The sequence below is a fragment of the Moschus berezovskii genome, chromosome 6 (assembly GCF_049115385.1).
Source record: "Moschus berezovskii isolate FMDL1 chromosome 6, NW_MosBer_1.0, whole genome shotgun sequence".
NCBI lineage: Eukaryota > Metazoa > Chordata > Mammalia > Artiodactyla > Moschidae > Moschus > Moschus berezovskii.
The window spans coordinates 48,329,046-48,346,090 of NC_142465.1; the positions used below are offsets into that span (position 1 = coordinate 48,329,046).

Consider the following 17,045-nt stretch of genomic DNA (forward strand, 5'->3'; position numbering starts at 1 on the left):
TTACATAAATGTTGTAAGCCTTAGAAATGTAAAATTAACACACACACAAAAAAAACCAATAAGAGAAAGAAGAAATCAAATTCACTAACTTCTTAAATATTAACTGGGAATAAAGTGATACAACTTGAAGCTCATAAATCAATTAGTATAAATCTGAACATATTTAACCCCATAGAAATTAAGCTAGAATTAAATGATAGAGGCAAAGGAAAGAAACAGTTACTAGATAATTTTATAGTGTTGCTTATAGTAGGGAACAAAGTCAGTATCTAAAGAAAGGCTAAGAGAAATTCTTTGATTAAAGATAACAACTAGAATAGAAATCAAACCTTCCAAAATACAAAAAAGGAAAAAATAAAAAAAGGAAGAGAATGCAGAGAAAATAGTACACATAGTGAAAAGATGTGTATACACACAGAGCAGACATTTGAAAGCTACGTGACAGAAACAAGCCTAAATACAGCATTTTTTTCAATAAACATATATGTGTATAACTCACTTATTAAAAGAAAATGATTTTCAGACTGGCTAAAAGAGCAAAATCCATCTCTAGTCTCTACACAAGAGATACACCTAAAATAAGTAATTCAGACAGATTAAAAATAAAAGGCTGGGTAGAAGTGCACTAAAAAATATAATACAAATAAAAACAAAAGAGACCTCAATACAGATATCAGACAAAGGGCAGAAGTCACTAAAGAAGATAAAAGAAACATAATGCTAAAGACTACAACACAAAATGAAAACTTTAAAACACTCTCAACTACAAAATACAAAAGTAGATCTAAATAAATAGGAAGAAAGACATATTATGTTCTTGAATAGAAAGTAGGAAGTCATCATAAAGATGCCAATTTACCCTGAGTTTATAAATCTGTAAATGCATAAATTTAATACCAGGTCCTTCTGAACTCTAAAATTTCACCATTTTATAACTATATATGAAACTGAGTCAATCCATTCAACATTTCCTACTATATAGGTATTATGGTAACCCTTCAGGATACCAAAACCAAGTAAGACACTGTTCTTTGAGAAGTTTCCAATCCTTAGAGCAATACACATATCATTCACAAAGGCAAATTCTTGAGTCATTCCCTACCATCTACCACAGTAAACCTCACCCTGATACTAAAGACCCTCTACAACATGTGCTCACTTTCCCTTTTCTGTTTATTACTACCCTTGATCCACACTCTAAAACTAGAGTTAAATTGTTCTGATTTGTTGCTGTTTCATTTCCCAATTTGATCTCATCCACCTGGACTGCCATAAACGTTTGACACTTTATGCTTCTAGATCCAACTCAATCTACCTATAGGAACTCAAGTTTGTATTTCATGTGAATACTTAAAATGCCACTTGTATTTTATGGCAATCCACTCCAGTACTCTTGCCTGGAAAATCCCATGGATAGAGGAACCTGGTTACAGTCCATGGGGTCGCAAAGAGTCGGACACAACTGAGCAACTTTACTTACTTACTTACCTTATACTGTAATACAGATATATGAAATTAACTCCAACAAACACTAATTTTGTGTTAACAATTCATCAGGTGATATGCACATACTAGAAAAAGTAGGAGCTTGGCAAATGTAAAGACTAAAACAGTGTAAGCTACAGGAGCTAAAGACAGGAAAAGGTGGATGCCACAGTTAGATAATGCCAGAAAATTAGGTTTATGGTGAGTCCTGAAAAACCTTGGCTAAGAAAGTGGCACTTTAAAGAAAAGAGAATATCATCTCAAGGGCGATGGGAAGTCACTGAAGGATTTTAAACAGGATAGTGACAATCAGATTGCAATTCAAAACAGTAAATTGAACAGTGTGTTAGATTAAAAAAAAATTAAGACAGGGAAAACAGTCAATTACTGCAATATTTTAGGCAACAGACACAAACTTAGAGGAGCAATACTAGAGAAAAGAAACTTAAGAGACATTTAAAACAGAAAATCAGGACCCTGTAAGTATAATCCATCAAATGTAACACTGTTCTTAAGATAAACATTTTATACATCAAGAGAGAAAAAATGCTGGCAATGAAACTATAATCTGATGAGGTATTTTTTTTTCCAGTTAGAATGTTCATTTTGTACTTTACAGGAAGAAGTCTTTTAAACTGATGGAGACACAAATTTTTATATGTCATTCTCTTTTGTACCTTTCTCTTTGTTTTAATGTCATATCATAGTGAGATCCTTTTAAGATTTTTAACCCAGTAATTCACAGTAACAAATACAGCACTCAACTCACATAAATTCCACTGATTTAATAACAACATAAACAGCTATAAGCAAGTTCACACACAAGCAGACAATGACAATTATCATGACTGTTGCCTAGCTGGGAGCAATTTTAAAACTCATACTGATTTCACAGATGTTAAAATGAGGGAAAACGTACAATTCAGAATCAATGAAACATTACCACATATACATGTCTTTTTTCCCCAACTAGTAAACATCTTTACTCAGTTCAGTTCAGTCGCTCAGTCGTGTCCGACTCTCCGCGACCCCATGAATCACAGCACGCCAGGCCTCCCTGTCCATCACCAACTCCCGGAGTTCACTCAAACTCATGTCCACAGAGTCGGTGATGCCATCCAGCCATCTCATTCTCCGTCGTCCCCTTCTCCTCCCGCCCCCAACCTTTCCCAGCATCAGAGTCTTTTCCAGTGAGTCAGCTCGTCTCATGAGGTGGCCAAAGTATTGGAGTTTCAGCTTTAGCATCAGTCCCTCCAATGAACATCCAGGATTGATCTCCTTTAGAATGGACTGGTTGGATCTCCTTGCAGTATAAGGGACTCTCAAGAGTCTTCTCCAACACCACAGTTCAAAAGCATCGATTCTTCGGCGATCAGCTTTCTTCACAGTCCAACTTTCACATCCATACATGACCACGGGAAAAACCATTGCCTTGACTAGACGGACCTTGGTTGGCAAAGTAATGTCTCTGCTTTTTAATATACTATCAAGGTTGGTCATAACTTTCCTTCCAAGGAGCAAGCGTCTTTTAATTTCATGGCTGCAATCAGCATCTGCAGTGATTTTGGAGCCCAAAAAAACAAAGTCTGACACTGTTTCCACTGTTTTTCCATCTATTTCCCATGAAGTGATGGGACCAGATGCCATGATCTTTGTTTTCTGAATGTTGAGCTTCAAGCCAACCTTTTCACTCTCCTCTTTCACTTTCATCAAGAGGCTTTTGAGTTCCTCTTCACTTTCTGCCATAAGGGTAGTGTCATCTGCATATCTGAGGTTATTGATATTTCTCCCAGCAATCTTGATTCCAGCTTGTGCTTCTTCCAGCCCAGCGTTCCTCATGATGTACTCTGCATATAAGTTAAATAAGCAAGGTGACAATATACAACCTTGACGTACACCTTTTCCTATTTGGAACCAGTCTGTTGTTCCATGACTGGTTCTAACTGTTGCTTCCTGACCTGCCTACAGGTTTCTCAAGAGGCAGGTCAGGTGGTCTGGGATTCCCATCTCTTTCAGAATGTTCCACAGTTTATTGTGATCCACACAGTCAAAGGCTTTGGCATAGTCAATGAAGCAGAAATAGATGTTTTTCTGAAACTCTCTTGCTTTCTCCATGATCCAGCGGATGTTGGCAATTTGATCTCTGGTGCCTCTGCCTTTTCTAAAACCTGCTTGAACATCTGGGAGTTCACGGAAGCCTAATTTATTTTTCCCTCTACAGGACCCAATAAACCTTTAAGTACACTGGTTACTCAAGAAACATTTGTTCATTAAAGATCACAGTACATGTTTATAAAGAACCCTGGTCACAGTTAGTAGGGCCATGCCAAACATGAATCTGTAGAAGTATGTGTTTCGAATGACTTTCTCTGACTGCAAGCTATAATATTCCACTGGATTTTATTTTCTAAGTCATTTTCATTTTCTTTTAAGGAAGAATAATTAAAAGTTGAAAGTAACACCTTATACCAGTAGGTCTCACACCTTAGTGAATATAAGAATCAAAGAAAGAATAACTCTACTTCAACTGAAAAAGGAAAAAAAAAAAGAATCAACAGGATAGTTTATTGAACATGCATATCCTCCAGGCTCAATACAATAATTCTTTTTCAACAGAATCTGGGGTAGACTCCAGGAATCTACATTTTAAAAAACATGTACTAAAACCCAACTTCTGCCTCAGGATTCCACCAAGAGCTGTTCTTTAGCAATGATCTGCAGAAGGCCAGAAGAAAAGACTGGCCTACATCACAATAAGTAAAGGACTACATCACTCTCAAGTGCATCTCTGCACTTGAAACTCAATCACCACACGTTTGGTCTCCCTACATACTGAACAGGTTTGTGCTGTTAAGTGGTTGCCCCACCAATGACTACATTTCCCAGTTCATCACATATTTAAGTGTCAGCATGAAACTGGCTCACACCAAAGAAATATGAGTAGTTGAAGTTTTTTAGAAGCAGGTGTGCTTTCTCCAACTTTTTTACCCTTCATCTCACTGGTTAGATACAGATAATAAAACCCTGCTGCTGCTGCTAAGTCGCTTCAGTCGTGTCCGACTCTGTGCGACCCCATAGATGGCAACCCACCAGGCTCCGCCATCCCTGGGATTCTCCAGGCAAGAACACTGGAGTGAGTTGCCATTTCCTTCTCCAATACAAAAGATCACAAAGATCCAAGATAGAAGAGACACAGATTCCTGAATTATTTCACAAAGAACTGCCTATGAACTATGAACATCTGCTTAAAAGTGTTAAGTGAATAAAAATGAACTTCTACCACAGTAAGTCACTAAAATTTAGGGGTACCTCACAAGGAGCTAGCACATCCCTAACTAATATATTCTGTATGTGTCTACTTACACAACAGTGTAATGCATGCTTATATTCATTTAATCAACAGAATGTGTTGAGAACCTTTTATGTGCTCAAGATATAATCATGAGCAAAAACACATGTAATCCCAATCCTTGTGAAGCTCAAAATTACTGAAGTGTATGAGTAAGTGTGGACATCTACGTTGGGGTTAACTGGGATGGGGCAGAGCAATCAATACAAACAAACAAAGAGTACTTTCACTCTCAATCAAGATAGAATAACAGGGATCATATTCACCACCTTGCCAGACACAACTAAAAAACAGGAAAAAACATACGAAATGATTTTCAAAACACTGGATGTAGGCCAAAAAAAAGTGATCCTCCAGAAATGGGAAATAATAATAAAGTGAAGCCTATGAGTTGTTCCAGCTTATCACCTGAAGAGATAAAAGCATTAGTAGATATGGATTAAATGTTATTAAATGTACTTCATATGTTTAAGAAGCTAAGAAAAAGCATGTTAAGTAAAATACCTAAAAGACCCACTCAAACTTTCAGTGATGAAGACTACCACATCTGTGATAAAAAATAACAATAATAATAATACACTGTATAGAATTAACATATTAGATACTACAGGTGAGAAAAAAGAATAGTGATACTGAAGACACAGCAGTAGAAATCATCCACAATTAAACAGAGAGAAAAAAAAGATTAAAAAAATGAATGAATAGAGCACAAGTGAGTTATGGGACAACTTTAAGCAGTCTAATGTGCATGTAACAGGAGTCCCCAAAGAGAGGAGAGATAGAGGAGATATGTAAATGCTTTTGAAGAAGTAATGGCCAAATTTCCCAATTTCTATAAAAAAAACAAGCAATCTACCCACTTAAGATCAACAAATTCCAAGCTCAAGAAACCTTAACAGGACTACAACAAGGCATACCATAATCAAATCATTTGCAGCCAATGATAAAGAGAACTATCACATCACAGTACAGAGAAACAAAAGCAAGGATAACAGTTGACGTCTCATGAGAAACAGTGCAAACTCTTAGACCACAATGGAGCGACACCTTCAAAACAATGATACTGACAGAAAAAAATTATCAAACTGAAATGCTTTAGCTGGTGAAAATACATTTCAAAAACAAAGACGAAAAAAAGATCTTTCATGATACACAATAGCTAAAAAAAATTTACCAGCAGCATACAACAACAAATGTTAAAGGATGCCCTTCAAGTAGAAGGAAAATGTTATGAGATGGAAATCTGGATCCACATAAAGGAATGAAAAGCACTAGAAATGGTAACTGGAGATGGAAATGGCAGCCCACTCCAGTGTTCTTGCCTTGAGAATCCCAGGGACGGGGGAGCCTGGTGGGCTTCCATCTGTGGGGTCGCACAGAGTCGGACACGACTGAAGCGACTTAGCAGCAGCAGCGGCAGCAGAAATGGTAACTACAAGGGTAAATACAAGGATTCTGACAATTTCAATGGGCTTCCCAGGTGGCACCAGTCCGCCCGCAAGTGCAGGTAGACAAAAGAGACACAGGTTCGATCCCTGGGTTGGGAAGATCCCCTGGAGGAGGGCACAGCAACCCACTCCAGTATTCTTGCCTGGAGAACCTCATGGACAGACGACCTGGTGGGCTGCAGTCCATAGGGTCGCAGAGAGTCAGACACAACTAAAGTGACTTAGCATGCATAGCATGCATACAGATTTTTAAATCCCTTTAAAAACAACCAGTTGTTTAATGAAAAAATAAGTCAAATGTATCCTGAAATTTAAAATATATGAAGAAGTAAAATATATGGTAATCATAGCATAAAAACTGAAAGGGGGAAATAAAAGTTCACTTGACCTCTGAACAACATAGGTTTGAACTGCACATGTCCATTTATATGTGGATTTTTTTCAATAAACACATACTGCAGTACCACAAAATCCATAACTGATAGACTCCAAGGGTGCAGAACTATGTATACAAACGGCTGACTGGTAATTCATATGCAGATCTTCAACCACAGAGGTCAATGCCCCTAAGTCCACACTGTCTAAGGGTCAACTATATTTTTGTAAGTTCTTATATGCTGCTGCTGCTGCTGCTAAGTCACTTCAGTCGTGTCCGACTCTGCGTGACCCCATAGACGTAGGTAGTATAATATCACTAGAAAGTAGAGACTGATTAAAGATGCATACGATAAACCCTAAAGGAATCGGCGAAATCAGCAAAAAGACAACATATAACTGATAAGCCAACAGAGCAAAGGTGAAATCACAAAAATAAATAGAATTAATCCAAAAGGCATAAAAGGGAAAGGGGAGAAAGAAACATAAGAGACAAACAGAAAACAAACAGTAAGTTGGCAGATTTAAAGCAAACTATATCACATTAAGTGTAAATACTCTAACATAAGCACACCAATTAAAAGGCAGAGATTATTAGAAAGGATTTTAAAAAAAAAGATCTAATGACGTGCTGCCTACAAGAAAACCCACTTTAAAGAGGGAGACAAAAATAGGTTAAAAGTAAAAGGATGGAAAAATGGGAACTGTCTAGCCACTCTTAAAATAATCATCAAAATAAAAAGAATGACTACTGACATAATTTTGATTCACATGTTGCTATAAATCAGGAAATATTTTCATATTCAACAGTCCTTTACAAGTCTTAAGCTCTAAGTAAGTATCAATACTACCTTCTATTCTTCATAACAGAATTCACCATTTGCATGTGTTCACACATTATTATCATTTCAATTATGTCATCAGTACTTCTAAATACAAAAAACAAAAAATTTCAAAACACATTTTCAACCTGAGCTAAGAAATTAGCAATATATCCTGATGAATAAGTAACCACAATGCATTCTCAAACATGGATATATATGTCCAATAGTTCACCTGCATATAAATTGTGATTTCACTTGATATTCTGTACTAAGACAAAATAGTCTAGGCCAGATGACATAGGCCAAATATAACTACATCTCACCACACCCCCTACCTTTGGGGAAAAGTTTAAAAGAATGTTGATATTCCTTTCTGATATACTCAACCAAAAATGTTTTAACATCTCTTTATGGTCGTTTAACCATCAGCCATCCACTGAAGCATTTAGAGACATATGCACACCAGGTATTGTACCTTATTATGCTAGGCACCAGGGATACCAAAATCAGTGTTATACTCCTGAGAAACAAGTCTATTGGTGGAGAAAATGGGAATATATATTTGTAAAATGTCATATTATGTGGAAATTATGTTACAGAATGATTTCCCTATCTTCTCAACTTTTTAAATGTGAACTGGTCCATTTCACCTTAATGTGAAATTTATATACGTAGAGCTGTTTGTACTATTCCTTTACTATACTTTTAATGTCTGCAGGGTCTGTAGTGATATTCCCTATTTCATTCCTGCTACTGTGTCTTCTATTCTTGTTTTTTTCAGTCTTGTTAGAGGCTTGTCAACTTTATCGATCCAGCTTTAAAGAACCAGCACTTTGTTTTGTTCATTTTCTCTAGTTTTTATGTTACCAATTTCATTGTTTCTGCTTTTTATTTGTTTTGTTCCTTCTGCTTGCTCTGGTTTTATTTTGCTCATCTTTTTCTAGTTTCTTAAAGTGGAAGACTAGGTTGTTGATTTGAAACTTTTCCTTTTCTCTAATGTATAAATACTTAGCACGACAAATGTCCCTTTAAAATTTAATTACAGACTCAGAAAAAGAAAGAAATCCAGCCACAAATTTGGGAATATCAGAAATTTAAAAGATGAGCAAGTGAGAAATAGAATAAATTATAAAGACAAATCTCCAAGTTAAGATACAGAAAACATTCAAATTCAGCTGAATAGCACAGCATTATTACTTAAACTATTCCTCAAAATATAATGACTTGGACCTAATGGCTTCAAGTAAATAATCACAAAAATCAACCACATGTAGAGAGGAAAAAAATCCACACACAGAATGTAACTCCCCAAATCTGCACTGCAGAAAATGCAAGACGAGGAAAGGGAAAACAAAGAATTAGAGTCTCCTTTTTTAGGTTCATATTCTTGGATGAGCTTCTTTACTATTGAGGCCAATTCATAGATTCCTAAATGCTGCCCAATAGCAACTGAGACTGCACATATGCAAAAGAAAGGTGTAGAACTATAATGAAATCATCACTTGAGTTGCCCCCATGGACAAATATTCATTTTGAATGTAACATATAGAAGAATAAAATATATTTTTGCTTACCCTCTGAGCTTTTGCAAGTTCTTCTTTTAATCTTTCATAGCCTTTTTCTCTGACTTCCAAAACAGATGGGCTTCGTAAGCGGGACAGACTATCAGTACTCAACCCAAAAATATCATCACTGCCATCACAAGCTTCTGTTATAGTAGCACCCTGTAAAAACTCCCTCTCTGCACTACAGTTGTCCTTTCTTGTAGTTAATTTAAGTAACCCAGCTGTGACTCCAGAGGTAGAACAAGGTGCTGGATCTGTACCATGGATGCTGTAAAGGAGAGTTCAAACAAACATTAGCATGTGCTCAAGTATTAACTGGCATAAACACAATATGCCTATAAATGCATTATCCAATTTGTTCACCACCAGTACTCTTGCCTGGAAAATCCCATGGACGGAGGAGTCTAGTAGGCTGCAGTCCATGGGGTCGCTAAGAGTCGGACACCACTGATCAACTTCACTTTCACTTTTCCCTTTCATGCACTGGAGAAGGAAATGGCAACCCACTCCAGTATTCTTGAGAAGGAAATGGCAACCCACTGCAGTATTCTTGCCTGGAGAATCCCAGGGACGGGGGAGCCTGGTAGGCTGCCGTCTATGGGGTCGCACAGAGTCGGACACAACTGAAGCGACTTAGCAGCAGCAGCAGAACTAATTAATAGTATGTCCAGAGCCAAAGCAACAACATCTCAAGTCCTTCATAGCCATATATGGCCAATGGCTATCATCTTAAATAGCAAAGAGAATATTTTCATCATGCCAGAAAGTTCTATTGGATAGTGATACTCTAAAACAGGGGTCTGCAAACTAAATGTAGAATAAATCCAGCCTGCCACCTGTTCCCTGAAGGCCCACAAGTCAAAAATGATTTTTACATTTTCAAATGGTTGAAAATAATCAAAATAATAATATTTTGTGGCTCAAGAAAATTATATAAAATCCAAAATTCAAGGTTCACATACAAAGTTTTACTGGCGCTTATCCATTTACATACTGCCTATGACTACTTTTGGAGAAGGAAATGGCAACCCACTCCAGTATTCTTGCCTGGAGAATCCCATGGATGGAGTAGCCTGGCAGGCTATAGTCCACGGGGTTGCAAAGAGTCGGACACGACTGAGCGACTTCACATTTATGACTACTTTCACACCTTAATAGTCACATCCAGTAGTTGAAACAGAGACTGTGTAGCCCACAAAGCCTAAAATATTTGCTATTTGGCCCTTTACATAAAAAGTCTGTGACCCCTGCTCTTGATCATTAACATGTATTGCAGCAACCTTATATTATTCAAATTTTCTAAAATAATAAAACTTAAAATAAGTTAACCAAGCAAACTCCATTTGTTTAATACAATACTCTAAAACAAGCATCTTGATTCTCTCCTACCTGCCACTGGATATTTCCGCACAATTTAAACGTCTCGGGGAGGAATACACAGGTTGTGTAGGAAGGTCAGAAACATCTAAGGCATTAGCCTGGATAGGGGTGGAACACAAAGCTGAAGGATGTGGCCGGTAGATGACACTAGGTGAGGTAGTCTGCTCTTGAGTTCCCGGTTCATACACAGCAAGAAGGTCTGGAGAAGTAGGTGAAGCAAGGTTCACTTCATGGAAGCCTTCCAAGGGGTCATTAGCCATAGCAAAAGCCTCATCATAGAACAACCTACATTAAAAAACAGAAAATTATTTTGAGATAGTGACATTTAAAATTAAAGTAAGATGTGTATTTATAGAATGTGTTTAACAGTCCATTATAAAATATAACCTTAAACAGGAAAAACACTACAGTCATTTACAATTTAATAAGTGACCTCAGAGTATAAATACTATAAAAGGCAAATGATCTGATTCAAAATAAACTTGAAAGTGATGGATAACACTGTTACAGTAAGTAATTAATAAGTAACAATGAGGAATGAATAAAAATTTGCTTGATATTAACTTTGCTATCATATGTGACTTTGGTTAGAAAAAGAACAGGCAATAAAGACAGACGATACACACACTCGGAGTAAGAGAGACTAAGTTCAATGCACCATTCTGTTCCGCTTCAAAGAAAGTCACATGTGACTGGATGACTCAGTGTTTTCTCTTTTATTTTGAAATAATTTCAGATTTACAAAAAGTTGCAGAGATACATATTTTTTACCCACACTATGAAACTGTTAACATTTTAGAACCATTTAAGAATAGATTTTACACATGATACCTATAACCCCTTAACATTTCAGTGTATATATCCTAAGTAACACATCACCAAAATCAGGATGCTATCAACACTGATCACTATTACCATCTAAACAACAGGCCCCAATCAAAGTTCACTGTTTATCCTAATAATGTTCTCAACAAGCCCAGGATCCAACCCAGGATAATGCATGACATTTCTCTAAGCCTTAAATTTTCCCTCTAATGGGATGAGAACGAGGATAATAATACTCTCTTCCTTCATCAGGCTGCAATGAGGATTGAGGGAGAAAACCCACATAAAGTATTTAGTAATGTACTATGCATCTGGCACAGAGTACAACTCAATAAATATGTTATCAGTCAGCCATTAACAATAATATGTATGCTTCAGTTTCTCCAAAGTAAAAAATATTTCATAAACTATACAACTAATAACAAAGTTTACATGAAAACTAAAAAGTGTACCACTCAAGTTTTTCACTTGAAAAATATAAAGAAATCTCATAAACTTTTAAAGAATAAATTGGCTAAAGAATAAATTCTGAACTTGTTATTCTAAAAATCAAGGTCTTCTACAACATCAGCTCAATCTCTCTTCTCAACTGTTTCTTTATTACAACAGTACTTGGATAATCGTGACTAATACCTTCCCCAAACTTCAAAAAAATCCTAAACACAAACACTGTTACAGCACATAATTTCATTATGAAATACAATTAAAAAAACTGCATTAAACTGAAAAATTTTACTCTCTCGTATTCTTAATAAAAAAGTGTTAAAAAAAAAAAATAAAGACAAGTAGGGAACAACAAAACCCACAGTAAAGTTGGGAAGGAAGAGAACTGACAAAATATTTATACACTCTCAAAATTACAGATTACTACATGTAATCTGTAATCAGGCCTTCAAAGGCATACAGTCAGCCCTCCACATCCAGGGATTCCACATCCTCGGGTAGAAAAAATTCAGAATAAAAATTCCAGAAAGTTCCAAAAAAGAAACTTGAATTTGCCACAAACTGGCAACTATTTACACAGAATTTACACTGTATTAGTTATTATAGGATTACAAATGATGATTTTAAGTATACAGGAGGATGTGCATAGGATACATGTTGACACTGTGTCATTTTATATAAGGGACTTGAGCATCCATGAATTCTGATATAGGGGAGGGGTGAGCCCTGAAACCAATGCCCTGTGTGTACTCAGGGACAACTGTATATGGACAATCAAAACTCTACCTGTTAAATCTGCAAATACCAAATTTCAAATCCAATGAATGTTTTCTTTATTGTGGTAAACAGTAATTTCAGTCCTTAAAATGTAACTAAACTTTGCTTTTTTACCCAAAATATTCACTATGCCAAAAGGAAGATCATATCAACAAGGAAATTAAAGTATTTAACGTTCAATTTTAATTTATCAGTTCAGTTCAGTTCAGTCGCTCAGTCGTGTCCGACTCTCCGCGACCCCATGAATCACAGCACGCCAGGCCTCCCTGTCCATCACCAACTCCCGGGGTTCACTCAAACTCATGTCCACAGAGTCGGTGATGCCATCCAGCCATCTCATTCTCTGTCGTCCCCTTCTCCTCCTGCCCCCAACCTTTCCCAGCATCAAAGTCTTTTCCAGTGAGTCAACTCGTCGCATGAGGTGGCCAAAGTATTGCAGTTTCAGCTTTAGCATCAGTCCCTCCAATGAACATCCAGGATTGATCTCCTTTAGAATGGACTGGTTGGATCTCCTTGCAGTATAAGGGACTCTCAAGAGTCTTCTCCAACACCACAGTTCAAAAGCATCGATTCTTCGGCGATCAGCTTTCTTCACAGTCCAACTCTCACATCCATACATGACCACGGGAAAAACCATTGCCTTGACTAGACGGACCTTGGTTGGCAAAGTAATGTCTCTGCTTTTTAATATACTATCAAGGTTGGTCATAACTTTCCTTCCAAGGAGCAAGCGTCTTTTAATTTCATGGCTGCAATCAGCATCTGCAGTGATTTTGGAGCCCCAAAAAATAAAGTCTGACACTGTTTCCACTGTTTTTCCATTTCCCATGAAGTGATGGGACCAGATGCCATGATCTTTGTTTTCTGAATGTTGAGCTTCAAGTCAACCTTTTCACTCTCCTCTTTCTCTTTCATCAAGAGTCTTTTTAGTTCCTCTTCACTTTCTGCCACAAGGGTGGTGTCATCTGCATATCTGAGGTTATTGATATTTCTCCCAGCAATCTTGATTCCAGCTTGTGCTTCTTCCAGCCCAGCGTTCCTCATGATGTACTCTGCATATAAGTTAAATAAGCAAGGTGACAATATACAACCTTGACGTACACCTTTTCCTATTTGGAACCAGTCTGTTGTTCCATGTCCAGTTCTGACTGTTGCTTCCTGACCTGCATACAGGTTTCTCAAGAGGCAGGTCAGGTGGTCTGGGATTCCCATCTCTTTCAGAATGTTCCACAGTTTATTGTGATCCACACAGTCAAAGGCTTTGGCATAGTCAATGAAGCAGAAATAGATGTTTTTCTGAAACTCTCTTGCTTTCTCCATGATCATAAAATAATATTTTTCATTCGTTGTTCATAATACACACACACATCCCCAAAGCAAACATCTAAACCTGAATATTTCATTTTCACATGAATATAGTTTACCAATCAATCCACTCGACACAAGATATGAGGTTTTCATTAAACACTGACATTTTATCAGGAACCATGATACTTTTTCTTTGATCTCATATACTCCTAATTCACCTCTATATACCTGAGAGGTTCACTGAATCATCGTGGGAAAGCATTTGCGTTTCTGGAAATGTAAAATGGCAGAAACCCTATGGAGGAAAATTTGACAATATCCACAAAATGACACAGTCATTGAACCTATGACCCAGCATACCCATTTGACAGGGCTTTATCCCAAAAATAAATGGGCAAAATTAAAAAGAAAAGATATATTCATATATTCACTAGAAAAAGACTGACTGACTGAACCAACATAGGTACATCCTCATCATGAAGCACTATATAGCTATAAAAATAAATGAGCAATACCTACATACTGCTATGAAGGAAACCTGAGAATACATTGACATTAAAAAACAAGCAGTTATATAATAAGCTATCTTTTATATAAGAAAGGGGAAAGTACAAATTTATATGTATATAATTATATACATTTCTATGTACTTATATTTTAGAAATAGAAGGATATACCAAAAATTAATTTTTAAAAAGTTATCTTTAGGAAAAGGGCAAGAATGGGAAGAGGAGATAGGCATAAAACCTAGACTTTTCCAAATGTACCCTACTTGGTAGATATGAATTTGAACTTGGAACCATGTACATAAGGCAAAATTAATTTTTTTTAAAAATCTTTAAAAATAGAAAATAAATCTAGCTCCATTTATATCATTGAGAAGAACTATTTCAAACGATTTTAAAACACAGTAATAAAACTGTATGTCCCCAGTGGCATATATTCTAAGAACAATAGGAAATTTTAAAAATAATACACTGTTTTCAGTAATTGTAATAGTAATGTTGATACTGCTATTCTGAAACTGTTGTATAAGATTAAACAATATCATTCAGAACTAAAATTTTCAGCATATGAGAAAAGAGACACAAATACAAAATCAAGGAATTTAAAACTCTGAAGTCCTAAATTTGAATCAGAAATACCAGGAAAATCTCTTCTATTTATAAAAATGCCTACCTTTATCCACGGAAAAGGTATAAGAGCAGTAACCAACTCAGGAGCAATGTGTACCTCTTATGCCCAAAGCAGTATCATATCCTACCAAAAAAAAGAACAATGGCAACTCTGAGGAATGGCTGATCCCAGGCCCGGGGCAGTAATACACAAAAGGATCTTGGAACAGCTTGTTTTACCAGGAATCAAGAAAGCTATCCAAGACTACTGGAGAGGTATCAAAAGGACTCCCACTAACCAAAGACGGGACAATCTGAACATCGACAAGGGCAATCTCTGTTAAGAACAAACAAACAAAAAAAACCCAGTTTTAAGCTCAAGGTTTCATGATAATACTAAAAATAAAACAAACAAAAATAAATCTCTTTTTGATCAGTGTCATGTAACCAAAACACTATTTTGAAAACCGGTAAAATAAAGAATCCAGTATTTATCCTGACTTTCCAATATTATCAGAGAACTAAGAGTTTATGAGGAAATGTCCTTCTTTTCAAAAAGTCCCGCTTAATAACTTTGTAATCTTAATGAAACAATGAATCTAGGCAACAAATATCAATAACTATTAAAACCCTAATGTAAAATCTGAGGGACTTTATAATTAACAGATCAAAATGACAGTACTTGAACTCAATATCACGAAAAGGGAGAAAATCATAAATTATGAGAAGTATGTGGTAAAACAGGGAAGGAACACTACTACCAATGACCTCAATTCAATCAAACCTCTAGGTGATTATCAGTTTGTAGGAAACAGAGACGGAGAAGGCACTGGCAAGCCACTCCAGTACTCTTGCCTAGAAAATCCCATGGATGGAGGAGCCTGGTAGGCTGCAGTCCGTGGGGTCGCTAAGGGTCGGACACGACTGAGCGACTTCACTTTCACTTTTCACTTTCACACATTGGAGAAGGAAATGGCAACCCACTCCAGTGTTCTTGCCTGGAGAATCCTGGGGACGGGGGAGCCTGGTGGGCTTCTGTCTATGGGGTCACGCAGAGTCGGACACGACTGAAGTGACTCAGCAGCACCGCAACAGCAGCAGGAAATAGAGGACAGTGTGTGAGGGCTCAGTCATGTCCAACTCTGCAATGCCAGGGACTGCAGTCCACCAGGCTCTTCTGTCCATGGAATTTTCCAGACAAGAATACTGGAGTGGGCTGCCATTTCCTATGCTAGGGATCTTCCCAAGCCAGATATCAAACCTGAGTCTCCTGTGTCTCCTGCATTGGCACACCTTTACTACTGCGCCACCTGGGAAGCCCACTAGTGGGTAAAAGAACATATTAAAAATAGCACCATATGGACAAAAACAGCAAAATCCAGACTTTGGGAAACTCTACTGGATAAATCACCTGGTTTTTTCAATAAATAAAAATGGGGGGAAAAGGAATTTATAAAGAGACTTGAGACATAAAGAAATATAACGTGGGGATCTTGTTTGAATTATCTGAATTAACCAACTATAAAAACATTATAAAAAAAATCAGTGGAACCTGAACACTGAATATTACTGATATTATTATGAATTGTTGTCAGTTTTTAGAGATAATAATGGTATGATGGTTATGTGAAAAAAACTTATCCTTTAGGGATACCACAGAAATACAGAAGAAATAAAATTCCTTAGATTTGCTTCAAAATAATCACGGGGAGAAGGACGGTTTGGGGAGCTGTCATCCAACTACCAGTATCAATCTCAAAGGATTACAGAGCTGTTTCTCCCATCAATTCAGTTCAGTCGCTCAGTCATGTCTGACTTTTTGCGACCCCATGGCTGCAGCACCCCAGGCTTCCCTGTCCATCACCAACTCCCAGAGGGTGCTCAAACTCATGTTCATCAAGTCGGTGATGCCATCTATTTACTGCTGCTGCTGCTAAGTCACTTCAGTCGTGTCCGACTCTGTGTGACCCCATAGACGGCAGCCCATCAGGCTCCCCCGTCCCTGGGATTCTCCAGGCAAGAACACTGGAGTGGGTTGCCATTTCCTTCTCCAATGTGTGAAAGTGAAAAGTGAAAGTGAAGTCGCTCAGTTGTGTCCGACCCTTAGCGACCCCAGGGACTGCAGCCTACCAGGCTCCTTCATCCATGGG

At 37.2% G+C, this 17,045-nt stretch overlaps 1 protein-coding gene across 5 annotated transcripts in view; it reads right to left on the minus strand.

Annotated features, from left to right (window-relative positions):
- The window catches only part of RAB3IP (RAB3A interacting protein), a 54,277-nt gene that overhangs the window by 27,393 nt on the left and 9,839 nt on the right, over positions 1 to 17,045 (minus strand). For 2 of the 5 annotated variants that reach the window (XM_055394880.2, XM_055394877.2), the window contains exons 2-3: positions 10,436 to 10,711; positions 9,056 to 9,314 (exon numbers count right to left, since the gene is read on the minus strand). In XM_055394880.2, the coding sequence (XP_055250855.1) occupies positions 9,056 to 9,314; positions 10,436 to 10,686 (510 nt within the window). In that variant the 5' untranslated portion in view covers positions 10,687 to 10,711. Of the gene's footprint in view, positions 1 to 9,055; positions 9,315 to 10,435; positions 10,712 to 14,959; positions 15,041 to 15,135; positions 15,160 to 17,045 lie in introns of those variants that run through there. The other 3 variants (XM_055394879.2, XM_055394878.2, XM_088836998.1) reach the window with 3 other exon arrangements.